The following is a 17,710-nucleotide window of genomic DNA, read 5'->3' as shown; positions in this document are numbered from 1 at the left end:
TACTGCCCCAACGTATCAGTGAATGGTCAAATAATTAAAAATGTGGATAGATTTAAGTATTTGGGTGTCACCCTTGACCCAACACTAAGCTTTAAACACCATGTTAAAAAACTGGGAAACGCATTAAAATTTAATCTAGCTAACTACAGACACATAAGGCATTCTCAAACAGTGGAGGCTTCCAGTACGTATTTGAATGCTATGATCATACCACATTTCCTGTACTGTATGACAAGCTGGTCCCAGTCAAATAAAACCATTCTTAAACCGCTTGAATCCTTATACAAAAGTGCCTACAAAATCCATGATAGAAAGCCACGTCCATCACTGCCACATACTAAACAAATATGACATCTTAAACTTTGATAACCTGATCAAGCATGCAAATGTTTGCCTGCTTTTTAAAATTATTCATAAAGCTGTAGCTCCCCCTTTGAAAAAGTATGTTACACTCTGCTCTGAGAAGTCATCAAGAACAACGAGATCTGTAACAAGGGGCGAGTGTAGTGTACCCCAACGCAAAACTCTATTTGGAAAGTCATCCTTCTCCTGTATAGCCATGACTCAATTGAATAATCTACCAACAGATATTATCTCATGTACAAATCCCCACATCTTCTCACATCTTGTTAAATGTTGGTTACTGTCAGGACAGGAGTGTACACATCTATGAACTGTATGTGTGTGTGTGTGTGTGTGTGTGTGTGTGTGTGTTTTATAACTGTAAACTTGATCATTTTTACTGTAATTTTACTTGAACTGTTATTATGTTTTGTGTACCATACCATCAACCTGCCCAGGGACTGCAGGTGGAAAATAGCAATCTGCTAAAACCTGGCACAATGCACATTTTCTTGTTGTGCAAGATTAATGTTTTATTGTGCATTGTCCCTGTCTTAAAAATAAATTTACAATTACAATTACAACAACGTGCAATATTTCCTAATATATTAAGTAAATTGGTCACTCTAAATTGACCATAGCCGTGAATGTGAGAGTGAATGGTTGTTGTGTGGCCTCTATGTGTGGCCCTGCAATGGAGGGGTGTACCCTGCCTGTCGCCCTATGTCAGCTGAGATTGGCACAGCCCGCCCTGCGACCCTCCAGTGGAGAACAAAGCAGTCGAAAATAGATGGATAGATGACTGTTATGCACAGTCACTTATTTTCAATAAACCCAGCCCAACTATTTGTGGTAAGTTAGAATTTAACAGAAGTTGTATACAAACTCCCACTCCCACTTAGCACATACAGTACCAGTGCTTGAGCAATAATGACTTGGACTGATGACTGTAAGTAATTTTCAAAATCAAGTACCAATGACTTGGACATCTACTCTGTCTTGAGCATTGACTGCATTTGGACAAAGAAAGTTGGAATCATAATAAATTGTCAGCAACTTTAGAGCTGCGATGCCTTCAGAGATAGCTATCGTCAAGCACAATTTCACCAACCACTATGTTGTGATTGGCCAGCCAGCATAGAGCCTTCCCAACTGTCTTGTGATTGGCCAATGCCCGGAAGAGACATAATTAGCACACCAGCTCTCAGAAGCGCAGCTCCCCCCTCTGGAACGGTGGATGCACTGCTCCTCATTATAAAAACATTGTTTTAACAGTGTTTAAAAATTGCTTCGTCACGACTCCCCGCCGCAGTCCCTTTTATGACTTTGACCCAGAGTCAGACCCAGAGTCAGAAGACACTGACGATCGTGAAACACCTCCACAACGGACGTTATTCTTCTTCTGCGGTTCAATGTATGCAACAGGATGTGCACGGACTAGTGCCTGGAGCAGAGGGATCTGCTGTTCAGGAGAAATGCTGTTTACGTAACAAGAAGGGTTTTTTTTAGAGATCTCGCTGAGCCCGAGATTACAATACATCAACAACGAGCCGATAGAAGTCTCTCTTTTCTGACGGTGTTTCCCAGCCGCGAGATTTGAGACTCAACTCTCACACCCAGAAGACAGAGTCTTGTGATTGGCCAGTATATTCAGCACACCCACTCTCAGAAGCACAGCTCCCCCCTCTGGAACGGTGGATGCACTGCTACTCATTATCAAAACATTGTTTTAACAGTGTTTAAAAATAGCTTCTTCACGACTCCTCGCCGCAGTCCCTTTGACGACCTTTGACCCAGAGTCAGTAGACACTGTTGCTCGTGAAACACCTCCACAACGGACGTTATTCTTCTTCTGCGGTTCAATGTACGCAACCGGATGTGCCCGGACTAGTGCCCGGAGCAGGAGGATCTGCTGTTCAGGAGAACCGCTGTTTACGTAACCGGACCGGGTTTTTTCAGAGATCTCGCTGAGCCCGAGATTACAATAAAACACAGCGTTCTCAGCAGTGGCTGAACTGTTTGTTTAGAACCTTCAGGGCTTCATAAACGAGGTAATATACCTCAAGGTAATAATTACGAGTCGTTTATGAAGATACACACCAAAAAAATACTGTGTAAACTGGAACTTCCTTTTTAGGTGCGCTTTAACAAAGCATAATAACTTTGGAAAACAACAAGACAAAATCAATCATTTTCAAGACTCATCACAATGCTGCTCTTGCTCCCTATTCACTGTTTCCTTCTCCTATGTTGGGTTTATATGTTGTTTTTCCACATCAGTGCCATGCTTGAGGATTGTAAAATGAACACCATGCTTTTATCCATGCACTCCATTCATATTGCATTCAAACACACTTTTGCTTTAGCAGCTTTCCTATCAGCCTTTGAGTCATAAACACTGCTTGTTATTTGGAGCAGATGTAAGGAAGAAGTAATGGAATCTTCGCAGATGGCCATGCAAATCTAATGAACTCATTTACGTCAATATAATATTTCTGCAAACACTGACAATGTTAGATTTTCTTAGTTTAACTAATAAACTCACTAAGAAATCAAAGTATGAGACTGTACCTTTTGCTGTCGCTCCAGTTGTACCCTATCAGGGTACAAGCACTGTACCTTTCTCAGTGTGTACAGGTACATTTCTGTCAATAGGGGTGCAGAAATGTTTCTTTAGCGGTACAAACAAGCAGGTACAAATTTTAAAGGTACAGTGCTTGTACCCTGATAGGGTACAACTGGAGCAACAACGCATTTGTACCTTTGTAGGTACAGTCTCATACTTTGATTTCTTAGGGTGCAGTATGTGAGAAAGTGTGATAGAAAATATCAGAGAGTAGATCTTACATATACATGTGGTGAGCGTGGGGTCTGGAACGTAGCCGGCATTACACATGCACCTGTAGCTGCCCACGGTGTTCACACAGTTTCCATTGGGACATACACCCTGCAGCTGACACTCATCAAAATCTGTGAGTCAATAAGACAATAAAAATTACAAAAAAGGACAAATTACATTGTAATAGAGTAAAAGGCTACATAGACATCAATACAGTCTTTATTACAGTCCTTGCTTGAATCTCAAATCTGGCATACTTATCCCAGATTTTGAGGCATATTTTAACACACTCACTCTGATAACTTGCATGCTACATATAGAGAGATAATGAAGGCAAGATGCAATAAAAGCATGTAAAACAAACAAGATATCAGATTTAATTAGCATTAGATTTTATACAAGATGTATGTTAAGTGTCTCCCAGGTGATTCTTATCATTTGTGGCTTATCATTTGTGTAGTTATACAGTGGTATGCACCATGTTCTCCACTTCCATTGTGGACGCGGCTGGTCGAAGTTGCGGCCGCAAGGTCTCCGGTGCCTGTCGCGGCGGCAATCCCCGAACCCGGTGGTGGACACCGGAAGTAAGGGATGCTGTCAAACTGAAGAAGGAGTCCTATCGAGCCTGGTTGGTTCGAGGGCAAACCATCTGGCGCCTCAGGAGGGGGAAGCAGTACTGGGAACATTGTCGGGCGGTGGAAGGAATACTTCGAGGATCTCCTCAATCCCACTGACACGTCTTCCCTAGAGGAAGGAGAGGCTGGGTAGGTCGACTCATTCATTACCCAAGCCGAAGTCACTGAGGTAGTTAGGAAGCTGCCCAGTGGCAAGGCACCGGGAGTGGATGAGATCTGACCTGAGTACCTAAAGTCTCTGGATGCTGTAGGGCTGTCCTGTTTGACACGTCTCTGCAGCATTGTGTGGCAGTTGGGGACAGTGCCTCTGGACTGGCAGACCGGGGTGGTGGTCCCTCTTTTTAAAAAGGGAGACCGGAGGGTGCGTTCCAACTATCGGGGGATCACACTCCTCAGCCTCCCGGGTAAAGTCTATTCCAGGGTACTGGAGAGGAGAGTTAGGCCGATAGTCGAACCTCGGATTCAAGAGGAACAATGCGGTTTTCGTCCAGGCTGTGGAACACTGGACCAGCTCTATACCCTTCGCATGGTGCTCGAGGGTTCATGGGAGTTTGCTCAACCAGTCCACATGTGTTTTGTGGACTTGGAGAAGGCTTTCATGGCATTTTGTGGGGGGGTGCTCCGGGAGTATGGGGTCGGGGGCCCTTTGTTAAGGGCCGTGCGGTCCCTGTACGACCAGAGCAGGAGCTTGGTTTGCATTGCCGGCAGTAAGTCAGACTTGTTCCAAGTGCATGTTGGACTCCGGCAGGGCTGCCCTTTGTCACCAGTTCTGTTCATTATTTTCATGGACAGAATTTCTAGGCGCAGCCAGGGGCCGGAGGGGGTCCGGTTCGGGAGCAGCTGGATTTCATCTCTGCTCTTTGCAGATGATGGGGTCTTAGCTCTCGATTTACCGGTCAATCTACGTTCCTACCCTCACCTATGGTCATGAACTTTGGGTTATGACCGAAAGAACAAGATCCCGGATACAAGCGGCTGAAATTAGTTTTCTCCGCAGGGTGGCAGAGTGCTCCCTTAGAGATTGGGTGCCCCTGTAAATGTTCATGATTTTCCTTTATAAATCATACATTTTGTTTGAATAATTCTTGCACACTTTCTGTATATCATATAAACTTTATTTCAAGTCTCAATTATCACTGTATTTGTCTCCTATATTATATATTTAACTGAAATGTCTTTTTCAAACAACCAATGATTTATAAAGGAAAATCATGAAGATTTACCGGGGTGCCCAAACTTTTGCATACCACTGTATGACAACACAAATGATAACAGAATAAGTCACCCGAAGCCAACCAAATCAGATAGGTGGGTTCCCTCTAGGAAAGCTAACTGACAGTTGGCTCGTTTCAGCTGGTGTAGGATTTCCTTTCTCTTAACAGGATTATGAAGACCCTTAATATTGTAGTTTATAATTGTTATGTGTTCATTACTTATAATGTATGTTGTGTACTTCCATCCCAATGAGCTTGACACCTGGGAGGAGGGATGATGCCCAAGAGTAGTCACTGTGTGCAACAAACATGAAAATTGTGATGTGAATTGTTGGAGCCTGGAGTACAAACTGGATTTGAGGGGAGTGGGACAGGCTACAGCTACAGCTGTGCCAAATATTTTCAGTAATAACAAAAACAATAAGAAAATGAATAAAGTGAAAAGTTTGTGCCCTTGTTGTTATTGTATGTCATGCAAGGTCCCCAAGGAACAGGATGGACCAGAAAACATCAGACTTTTTAATGCATGTAAATGTAGAGTTTCCCAAAGGTCACCATCTCTAAACCTAAGCCATGAATATGATGTTATGCAAAATACATATATATATATTTTTTACCTTGGCAATGAGAGCTGTTGATTCTCTTGTAGCCTTGTGGACAGTCAATCAGAGGGATTGCTGTAGGGGGAATAAAAGTGAGGTGATAACTTGCAACATTGAATGATATACATGACAAACAGGTTTTTTTTTTTTTGGTTTTGTAGGAGCAGGTGTTTAGTTGTTAGTTACACAGTGTGACCCCCCGTCTTAGGTCTTATCCACACATAAATAGAACTTTCCCAATACAATCTTTTTCTCTGTATTTTTTAAAAAGATTTCTGTAAACAAATGTATTTTTGACAACTCAACTCTGTGAGCAACTTTACAGTAGCACTCAGTTGAAGGTAATGTAATTCTGAGGTATAATGTCATAGAGTAGAATCAAGAGGGGAAAAAAATCATTTTTCTAGGTAATTACCATAGTATAAAGTTGAAATCAGGAATAATTGAATCTTCATTATATATTATATTGTTTATCCACCAATCCATTAACACTCATGCTTTACGACTTTATATGCTTTGCAGACCCACTGCAGATCGTTTGCCTCCATCTTGCCCTATCCCCTGTGTCTTCTTCTGTTAGACCAAATGTTCTAATGTTTTGTGTTAATTCTACCATATTCTGTGTTTTATTAATAGTTTCTGTTTGCCACTGCATGTGAAATGGTACATGAAAAGCACCACCTGTCTAATGCAAACTGGTGCAATATGTGTGCATTTTTGTGACCTACATCCAAGGCTTTGGCTTTAAACAAAAGTTCCATATATCTATAAAGGGAGTAGGGTTGAATACCCAGCAACTACTTAAAAAGCACAGCCACATTCAGTAAAGTTGGGTCATAATGTATCTAAAAAGAGCTGTGAAGCAGGGTTAGTTAGTAAAGACCTTCTCTTGGTCTCAGATAATGGTCTAGTCTCTTTACTTGTCCTGTCTTAGTGCTGCATTTGACACCATTGATGATGACCATGACATTCTACTGCAAAGACTGGAGCAGACCCTTAACATCAGAGGTACTGCCCTCTACTGGTTTAAATCATATTTATCTGGCAGATTCCAGTTTGCTCATTTTAATGATAATGACTCATTACATGCCAACAAAAGACATACAGCCAAGAAAAAAAAAAAATCAGAGGAACAGCTGTACTTACATGGTTTCTTTGGACACTTCTGACATTTGTGGAAACCCCAGGATGTTCCAAAGGTTCCACAACACTGTTCCTGTTTAGTGAGACCTGGCAGAGCCTTCCCACACTGTTGCAGAGATAATTACACAGTGAGAGAAGAGAGGCACAATTATAACTTTATCTCTAGAACTATTATACACAGTACGATTTTATCAGATGCAAAATGTGACCTGGTGACTACTCTTATATTCTTTCATTCATTTTTACTCCTTTATCTTCAATGTGAGGGTCACAGGGAGCAGGTCACCAGTTCATCGCAGGGACTACACACAGAGACAAACATCAATTTACTCTCACATTCACACCTAGAGGGAGAGCATGCAATCTCCACACAGAAAGGCCATCAGCCAAGCCGGGATTCAAACTGGCGACTTTCGCGCTCTGAACTGACCGCAGTTGTGTATGTGAGAGTGAATGGCTGCGTGTTTGTGTTGTGGCAAAAATTGTCGATAGGTGTCTGATGAAGAAATAAAGTTGAACCAAAGTTGACTATGGAAGCTTGGTTTATTCTTTGCAAAGAGAGAGTCAAGAGGGACAACAGCTCAGAGGCAAGTCAAGGTTGACTATGAGGAGCTCGAGAAAGTTTGCATAGCTTATAATTCGCATTTGCGCTCTAATGGCCTGATTTACTAAGGCTGTGACCAAAACTGGATTGTACACTCAAATTTGCGTTGATGCTGATCTACTAACAGGGCGCAGCGAGTATTGCGTCTCTCAGCCATGCGCACAAATGGCGTTTGCATACATGCACCTGAAATAACACAGAGTAGACATGTGTGAAGGTGTACCTGACTGCCTGTGGTCTCCTGGAAGCAGCGACCCAGTGCATTCTTGGAGGTGACAGGCTGAAACTGAGGGACTTGGTAGCCGTGCTGGCTTGGGTAGACTATGTTGTACCCGTGGTGCTGGATCTTCTGGCTGTTGTCTGTGTGGTGGTAGGTGTAGCTGTTGGATGAAGACGAGCCTGACTGGGCACCTTTGAGCTGGTGACCATTGTTGTGGTAGTTGTCCAGCTGAGACACCTGGTGGACCTGGACAGAGGCTTCTGGAGGATGTTTGATGTGGATGTTGACGACACTGGGGCTGAATACTTGAGGGACACAAGACGACATGTCAACAACAATACAACTGTCATTGTGTATTATCATTATAAAAAGGGCATTGTGGTGTACGGTTTTATCAAATTAACTCCGATAATTCATTAAATCTACCGCACGGGGTGTGGTTGACTGACGAAACAGTGTCACACTCAGCTCCAACACTCTATCTGTCTTTATACGTGCTTATTTATTTTTAACAGCAACTCCACACATGCTTTCTTTTCACACTTTAACAGTGATTGTGCCGTCAGCAGGTAATCAACTGAAAAACACAAATTAAACAACAACACTATGTTAATGGGACAAACATTCCAGATAATTAACATAAATTACAAACACTTTGCATACACATCAACTCACCAGCTCAGTATCACCAGTCAAGCACGGTATGAACGAATAATCACAGATGAGTATGCACAAAGTAAACTGCTGCCGCTAGAGGGCGCTATAAATTCACTACAGTATATTTACAAAATAATATTTGAAAATAGGAGAACTCCACACACCTCACACTTGGGCTACTTGTCATTGACCAAGTAGGCCACAATAACCATTATTAACAACAATGTTATACACAGATTATGTGCACCTTCTCAAGTGACAAAATAAAGAAACAACATAACTGTCCAATGAAACAGCTTTGGTCCTACATTCAAGTGTCCACAGTTTCAAGTACTCAGAGAAGTAAGGGAAGCCTCCTCTTGCTCTTCTACTGGTAGCAATACCACCAGTCTTCTGACATCCCTGTGTAGTATAGTGGACGGACACGACTCCTTGTCCTTCCTGGCTCGGGACAGGCTGATGGGAAGACTATGACAAATCCTCACTTTGACGTACCGGACAAAACCCTAATCATCCGAACACGCCTCCTCGACACGACCCAACCTGAATCGACCTCGGAGGGCGCTTTGGTCTGCAACCCATACCAGGTCACCAACAGAGACATTCCGGGCTGGCGCATTCCACCTTTGCCGGATGAACAGGTGAGGCCCTGCCAACTGGCTCCAACGTCTCCAAAACTTGTCCACCTCCACCTGGACTGCTCGCAGGCGACTGAGCGGGTAGGTAGGTGTTGGGCCTAGCCATTGTCGTCTGGTGAGGCCTACTGGTTAGCCAAACATCCTGGTGAAAAGTTTGGGGTAATAAAAGGCCAAACCACAAACCACTGTGGCATATGATGTCCACGACAGGCAGCCGTTCAGCCATTGGTGGAGATTCTTGGGGGTCGGACCCCCAGGAGAAGCCTTTAAAAGCTCAAACTGGCTCCTCCTCTGCCTCTTCCAACCGTATCTGTCCGCGGGAGCTGACGTATGTGTTTAAGGAGAGAATCAACACATTGAAGATCTACATCCTTGCTCGCCAAGCTTTGAAGATTCTTTCTTTGCTCATTCCTACCCCATTTATGTTTTTTTTTCCCTTTTTGCTTTCTTTTATTTTTGATCAGAGACTCAATGAATAACTCCCTGCGAGCTATTCCTTACTATTCCTGCAGAAGAGGAGATCGTGGTTTCTACACACGCTCCTAAATCACCGTCCAGCAGCTGTCCCTGTCTTGAGTCGGTGAACCACGTATCACACAGCTTCAGAGCCTGCGCAACGAGACGCCCGCTCTCTTCTCCGAAACCGGTACTGACCGAAGAACGGATTTGAATCGCGTGAGGCGATACCAGGACCCCTCTTACTCCGTCAGAAGACGACTCACAGTAAGCGACTGTGTCTGGGCAAAATAGCTTATTAAGAGCTTATTATTGAACACGGGTAGTGCACACCCGGTAGTTTCATTGTGTTTTTATTGTGCTTTTCTTTTCTTTCATCATCACCGTGTGCGTCTCACACACGGCTGTAACTTGTTTAGAATAGTGTTTGTAAGCTAAAGCTAGCAGACTGTACAGCTGAATCGGTGCCGCCTGCACAGCTGTTTGATTGTTTATTATTCTTTGTGCCTTTCGCTTCGCGCGCATCGGCAGCAGCGATCGTAATAGAAGCCCTACTTTGACCGGTAAGACGGCAGATTCACGGGATAAACTCCCGCCAATCTGTGTGGTTAAATTCGGTTTCTATTCTTCTCACTTGTCTCCCATTGATTGCTGTGACTTGTCCCCGTGTTTTATCAGTCTACCACCGAGATTCCCGGATCCAGCCCCAAAATAAGAGCAAAACAACAACTGACTTTCAAGAAATACAAGCAGAAATGTCGTCTTACCTTTGCTGTTTATCAAAACAAGTTATTTCCACTGGAACAAAACCACTTCTAATGAAGAACTACACTTTCCAACATGCTTTGGGAACAAATCCCAGTCTGATTGATCATTACAGAGCGACAATAGATGGTTCCGATTAGAGAAGGGCGAATGTCTGCACAAATGCGAATTTGTATGAGTGATGGAAAAACGTATGAAAGTGTGAGTGAATGGGTGTGAATGGGTGAATGGGAACTGTAGTGTAAAGCAGCTTTGAGTGGTCATCAAGACTGGAAAAGCGCTATATAAATACGACACCATTACCATTACCATCGTTTATGCAGCACGGGAGAGTTGCATACTCCAAAGCCAGAGAACCAGCAAGAGAGGAAGCAGGAGCAGCAACAAGAGCAGAGCAGCCAAGAGAGGGAACCAAGAGTCTGTCTCTTGGTTTTATATGGCTGACCAGTCGAGGGGCCATAAAACAGAGACGGCCAATGGGACTTAAAGGATCTGCTACCCCCTGGGCGGCTCTCCAGTCATAAACCCAAGTAATGTTACAAAATGGAGGTTGCAGGATTTGTTAAACTCAAATCAGGCTTTTGTTTTGCAACCAGGCCTTAAGCCCAATTTATACTCCTGCGTAAAGTGCTCTGCGTAGCTACGCAGAGTCCTCTGCGTCGACGCAGAACCTGTCGAAGAGCCTCTGCGTCGTCTCCGGGTGCACGGAATATTTTTTAAGTGTCCGTCACTCCGTCAAGGGACTACGGAGACGGCAAGAGCTGCGATTGGTCCTCAGGACAGGCTGAGCTAAGCTGCTCTGTGCCGGCTCTCAGTGAGCTCCGGGCGTCCTGACAGAGGCGGAGCTGATCCCCGCCGATAACGCCGCTGCCGAACTATAAATACGTCATATCTTAACACACACAGCACATGTTTAGACTCTAAATGGCCAATTTTTCGCCTCAAATTATCTTAAAACTGCGTTCCGTGACACAGAAAAGTGAGAAACGGCCACTTTTTCAACAACAACAGTCTTTCTCTCTCTTTCTTTCTCGGACGCCATTGCTCACTGTAGCCAGAAGCACAACAACCTTGCGCAGCGACCCCTACTGATCGGGCGGGAAATTGCAGCGAGTGTCCGTCACCACGACGCAGAAGTATAAATGCTCGAGGCGTCTCCGTGGTGACGCAGACGGATAACGCATACGCAGTCGGAGAAGTATAATGTGGCCTTTAGACAAAGAACAATGGATTACAGCCACACGGTTAGGTCCCAACAATCACGATATTGCAAAATACTGAGTTTTTGTGAAATCATCATATTCATCACATATCTGTCAGTGCACCACTGTTATCACGGCATTGTTTTTCACTTACCAGTGCTCTGGCCGTTGCTGTAGGTCAGTGGCAGAGTGTGTGTGGAGTGGATCTGAGTTTGCCGGTAGCTGCTGGATGTCTGCTGGTGCTGCTGGTGCTGGTGGTGGTGGTGTCCACTCTGAACTGGCATCTGGCAGAACTTTCCAGTGAAGTTGGGAGGACACTGACACTTGTCCCTGGTGCTGCACTTGCCACCGTTCATACAAGGGAGATGACAAACCACTGAGGAGACAACAGGCAAAAACAATGACATTATTCTTACACACTAAGAAAAACCACTCCGCTGCCAACACACAGTCTATAATTGTTTCAATATAGCTGTCAGTAATTATTATTAATGAGCTGTTGTTTTATAGAATAGAATAGAATAGAATAGAAATACTTTATTCATCCCCAAGGGGAAATTGTTTTGGCGCAGCAGCAAAATACAATACAAGAAAAGAATTCAACATAAATAAGTGTACAAAAGTATGTAAAGAAAATAGTGCAAAAAGTGAAGAATGAATGATCCATAGGATCAGGTGCGATGACATAAGGGAGAGACTAATGTAGTCTGTCTGATATAATAATATTAATCTCATAAAGAGACACTGTGCTGTTGTGCAATGGAGCAGAGTCAGTTTTACAGCGATAAGTTGTAAATCCTGATGGATGATCTGTCCTTGTGACAGCAGAGCTGTCTGAATCTCCTGGAGAATGTGCTCTCCTGAGCCTGGAGGATGTGGTGGAGAGGATGATCAGAGTTATCCATGATGGAAAGCAGTTTGTTCAGCATCCTCCTCTCTTCCACCATTTCCACGGTGTCCTGCTTGCAGCCAATGATGGAGCCGGCCTTCTAAATCAGTTTGTTGATTTTGCTGGTTTCCCCGGCTCCCATGCTGCTCCCCCAGCACACCACAGCAAAGAACAGTGCGCTGGCCACAACAGACTGGTAAAATAACTCCAGCATCTTGCTGCATACATCAAAGGATCGCAGCCTCCTCGGAAAGAAGAGCCTGCTCATCCCCTTCCTGTACACAGCACTGGTGTTAGCCTTCCAGTCCAGTCTGTTGTTCAACCTCACACCGAGGAATTTGTAATCCTCCACCATCTCTATGTGCTCCCCCAGCACCCTCAGCGGTTGTGGAGCTGTCCTCTTCCTCCTGAAGTCCACCACCATCTCCTTGGTCTTGGTCACATTCAGAAGCAGGTGGTTCTCACTGGCCCACTTCACAAAGTCAGCTACCACTGTCCTGTACTCCCCCTCCTGTCCATCCTTTATACACCCTACCACTGCAGAGTCATCGGAGAACTTCTGCAGGTGTCAACAGGGGGTGCTGTATTCGAAATTTTATATTTTCATATAGACGTCTTCAGGGCCAGCCTGTCATCAATCCTAGACAGTTTGGTTCAGATCGGACCAGGATTAAAGTTTTAACAGTTTGTAGTTTTATCGTAAAAATTCAACTTTGCGTCGTTGCCATGGCAACACCGTTAAATGATGTCATCATATTCAACACACATCATCTACCATGTGTTTTGAGTGTTTTCACAAATTTTTTGTTGGATACAATATCTGTAGAATGTTAATGTTTTCTGTCACCACCAGGAGGCACTGTTTTCAAAATTGAACGTTTTTTCATAGTCGTCTTCAGCAACTACACATCATCACTCATATTTTAAAGGGCCCATATTATGCAAAATCAACTTTTTAATCATTTTAATACTTATATTTGGGACTCTGGAGGCCATACCAGTCCCCAAAATGTGAAAAACCAAGACTCACGCAATGTTTAAACCTCCAGCCAAGTGACCACAGAGTGCGCATTTCACCGCGAATGTTGCCACCTCACCAGGAAGTAAACTTCGAGAGCTCCACCGTAGCTCCTCCTTGTCCCTATGAAATATGAGAGTGGAGGCGAGGGAGGAAGAGTGGAGTCATGTCAACACGGAGGTGTTCTGTTCGTGGCTGCACAGTGGAGCACAGCGTTTTTACACAAACTTCCAGCCTCAGAGGATTTGCGCGATTGTCATCAAAGCAGTCGTCATCAAAGCTTTGATGACCAAAGTGCTTCTTGTTATATAGCAAATCCTCTATTTGTTTGTCATCATCTGTAAATGATCATCAGAACCCGTATGCTTTGCCGGTTTACAACCTATTAAGTAGTGTATTGAGTTGTGTTTAGAATAAAACCTCTTAAAGACACTTGAGTTGTCCACCATACTTGTTCTGGTCGCCCTTTCCAGAGGGTAGTTTATTGAGCTGTAAGAAGCAGCCCCCAGTCTCTCTTGCAATGCCCGCCAGAGACTGGACAACTTTGGCAGGTTCTCACTTTCGCGTCTCGTACCACGCCTTTCGCATCAGGACATACTTCTGCGACTTGACCCAGCCTGAATCGGCCCCTCAATGCGTTCTTGTCGGCCAACCACACCGAGTCTCCAACTGCAGTATTTCTAGTAAGTGTGTGCCACTTCTGCCGGACTTATTGACTTCTTGATCTGACCAGAGCTTTCTTGGGTGGCCTCTGAGAGCCGTGAAGCGCTGGTACGCTTCCAAGAGTCCTTCCGTTGACAGATCTCCTACAATGCCAGCATGCACTGCTCTTGAGGCCGCACAGCTGAATACCACACTCCAGATTATCATCTTTGTTCTCCATTCCACAGTGTCTCTGACGACATAGGACCTGAAGAGGTCCAGCGCCATTAACTCAAACGGTGCAGCTGGTTCAGTTCGTTCAAGGGGAAGGTCACTCATTACTTGTCTGCCTATCTTGGCTTTGGTTCTATGGCAGTGCACACAAGAGTAAATGATTTTTTCCTCCCTTGTGAGGAGGGAGCTAATCCAAGCATTGACGGGGGCAAGGGGCACTCCAGATCCTTCCTGAGCGAAGGTTTGGACTCTACCATAGTTCCGCGGGGGCCCTGAAGCTTCATCTCTGCCGACGAGTCTGTCTAGCGCCGTGACAGGAGACTCCCTTTAGGGCGTCCAGGCGCAGGTTTAGGAACGTAATTTTGAGTTCATTCACTGCTGGTGCGGCCTCCCACTTTGGTGAAACAGGGGCTCTTACTGTACGAGCCAACCACTTCTCCGCTGGTGGGAGTCCATCCAGAAACACCACGTGGTGGAGGATTCTAACCCTGTACCACCTGCCTCTATCCCAGGGGTTGTTCCGCCCAGCAATCTGGCTCAGTAGGACACAACGAGGCCTCCAAAGTCCTGGTGTCTGTACATCCACTTCTTCTTCAGTGGGGTCAATCCTAGTTCCCGTCTTCTCCTCTCTCTTAGAGAAGTTAATAGGGGCCATCATCAAAGGCTTGTCTCCTTGCACAAGGTTGTTGTCTTCTCCCCTTAGTTGATTTGGCGGAACCGGAGTCTGGGTTGGTTTTGTCTCGGCCTTCTTCCTACTTTGACCTGACCAGGCCCAGGGTTTAAGGTAAAAAGCCTGGGCCTTTACCTTCCTCCCACTTTGACCTGACCAGGCCCAGGGTTTAGGGTAAAAACCCCCTCCTTTCAGGATCTTTTCCGCTTCTTTCAGGATCTTTTCCGCTTCTTTCAGGATCTCATCTCGGTGCTGTAGTTCGTTGTGGGAGGTCGAGAAGGTTATCGATGTAGGCGCATTCTTCGATTACTCTTTTTTCCTCTTTGATATCAGTGAACTGGGGTAACTTTGCTGTCTCGCATGCTCACTCTCACGGCAGACACTGCCTCAAATAAAGGATTTGCTATAGACAAGAAGCACTTTGGTCATCAAAGCTTTGATGACGACTGCTTTGATGACAATCGCCCTTTGATTTCGCACTGTACACGCTGGGCAACTGCTAGAAAGTTCTACACACACATTACAGCCCAAGGTGTCACGTTTAAATTTAAATTGAACAAGCTGCAGTACTTTAACCAGCGGGCTGAAGTCATCAAGAAACATAAGTGCGTTTGTCTGAAAAGTCATAGTGAACATTGGGCTCACTAATCTTTTCAAATTCCTCCCTGCATTTTTTTTTTCTTATTTTTGAGGTTTTGTTGCAGTTGACAAAGAAAACGTGTTTAGCAAATACTTTTTTCACTCACGAAACAGACTGACATGCCTACAGGTCTGATGATTCACAAAAAAGATGTGATTAAATCTAATGGAAGCAGTTATTCTTGCATTAATGATGACAGACTGGAGGTCTTTAGTTGAAATGTTGGGCCAAATGGAAGGTCCAATCATTGTGTGGAAGCAGAGGGTGAATGTGAAACAAAGTACATCTATAGATAGCAGAGGAGGAATACAAAGTTTTGGGAAACAAATATGAGATAAATATCAACTCAAACACCGGTGAATGATGTATTATGCTTGAATGTAAATCCTGTTGGAAAGCTAACAAACAACACTCCAGGATGGCTCTGCAAACCAAGTGACTACAAATGGAACTCAGCATAAGTACAAGATCATGTCCTTCACCAAGTAAACAGGAAAAGATCTCTTACCTACTCTGAAGTTGGGTGCTGTCAGCGTATCTGTGGCGCGGCCGTTCTCACTGATGATGGTGGTGGTGTTTCCTAGCTCGCAGTTGTTGTGACATCTGCCTCCAATGCAGGTTAATTTGCAGATAGTAGGTGTGAAGACTACCTTGATCCGTCCTGTATGGTTGCCCACCACTGCCGTAAATATGGTGCAGACCATGAGGAGGAGGAGGAGGAGAAGGAAGAGCAGATGCAACCTGGTTATTCTTTGATCCATTGCAAGATGTTATGATATCACTTCCAGGAACAAACTTGAGCTGAGGCTCCAGCCAAAACAATGGGAAAATAATCCACTATTTAATGCTCAAATAAAATAAATTGATGCATTGCCTCCCTGCTCTTATACAGTATTATACCTACTATCCGTTTCTCTTCCTCTTCCACTGATCCTAAGTTGAGTGGTGCCTCTGAAACATGAACAGCAAAAAAAAGGAAAGAAAAAAAATCTCGGAGAGACAGAAGTCAGCAAACAAAATGGGATGGGATGCCTTCCAACTCCTCATCACACTGTAAGTCTGTGAGAGATGGATATTGGCATATGAGCATATCAAGCTTTCTTCCAAGACAGACACCGGGCACAGGCCACCTTCAGCTGCTCTGTCTGCGCTCCTCGCTTTCCAGTTTTTCTCTCATTCTTTCATCCTTTACTTTTTACAATGTGAGCTGGAATGTGAGCACATTAATGAAAGAAAAAAAGTGTGTTTCAAGTCAACACCGAAACCAGGTCTTAATCGCAGTAGCCTTTAGAAGGACTACAGACAATAACTTCTTCTTCTTAAGCCCAATTTATACTCCTGCGTAAAGTGCTCTGCGTAGTTTACGCAGGCCGAGCGAAGGTGCTCTGTGCCGGCTCACAGTGAGCAGCGAGCGTCCACAGAGGCGGAGCTGATCACCGCCGACTTCGTCGCTGCCGAACTATAAATACGTCATATCTTAACACACACAGCACATGTTTAGACTCTAAATGGCCAATTTCTCGCCTCAAATTATCTTAAAACTGCGTTCCGTGACACAGAAAAGTGAGAAACGGCCACTGTTTCAACAACAACAGTCTTTCTCTCTCGGACACCATTGCTCACTGTAGCCAAAAGCACAACAACCTTGCGCAGCGACCCCTACTGATCGGGCGGGAAATTGCAGCGCCTATCCGTCACCACGACGCAGAAGTATAAAGGCTCGAGTGGTCTACGTGGTGACGCAGACGGATAACGCATTACACAGTCGGAGAAGTATAATGTGGCCTTAACAGTCAGTTACGCTATCTCTGGTAAAACAAACCAAGTTAAATCTAGAAAGGCAGGAAAGGATCCTTTTCATGTCGAAACTTAGAAGATGCATTTGGTAGACATTTAATACAGTCAAGAAGAATACAATAGGCCTGGACAGTAATTTATAGAAAACACTTTAATTTCAAAGTATAACATTGGTCAGAGAAATTTGCAATTAGATATTTCTGTACTGGTTCAGGATAAAAAAAAAAATCAACCTCAGAATGTCTGGGGCCACATTCTGGCAGGCCATGGACACAGAGGTCTTGAAATACAACAGAGCTTTGCTATTTATTGATTTGGAAACCATAAATAAAACCCGTAATTTCTCAGTGTCCCCACAAATGTACTGAACGTGAATGATTTGGGAGGAATGATCTTGGTGGCTGCCCTCCCTCCTCTCGTCTCTAACTTTGATGTCTGTCCATTTCCCTGGCATTGACATACTGCCAGCTGAAATTAAACTGAGCCATGAAAGTTGTTTTGTC

The 17,710-nt window shown here is 44.3% G+C and overlaps 1 protein-coding gene across 1 annotated transcript in view; it reads right to left on the bottom strand.

Annotated features, from left to right (window-relative positions):
- Positions 1 to 17,710, bottom strand: part of ltbp1 (latent transforming growth factor beta binding protein 1) — a 55,981-nt gene that overhangs the window by 32,167 nt on the left and 6,104 nt on the right. Inside the window, exons 3-8 of the mRNA XM_083897344.1 lie at positions 15,919 to 16,089; positions 11,472 to 11,693; positions 7,603 to 7,904; positions 6,779 to 6,881; positions 5,648 to 5,707; positions 3,190 to 3,312 (exon numbers count right to left, since the gene is read on the bottom strand). Coding sequence (XP_083753470.1) covers positions 3,190 to 3,312; positions 5,648 to 5,707; positions 6,779 to 6,881; positions 7,603 to 7,904; positions 11,472 to 11,693; positions 15,919 to 16,089 — 981 coding nt within the window. The remainder of the gene's footprint in view (positions 1 to 3,189; positions 3,313 to 5,647; positions 5,708 to 6,778; positions 6,882 to 7,602; positions 7,905 to 11,471; positions 11,694 to 15,918; positions 16,090 to 17,710) is intronic.

This window comes from Microchirus variegatus (assembly GCF_963457635.1).
Source record: "Microchirus variegatus genome assembly, chromosome: 11".
Taxonomy (NCBI): Eukaryota; Metazoa; Chordata; class Actinopteri; order Pleuronectiformes; family Soleidae; genus Microchirus; species Microchirus variegatus.
Note: the sequence above shows the minus strand (reverse complement) of the source record. Positions and strands in the feature narration are given on the sequence as shown.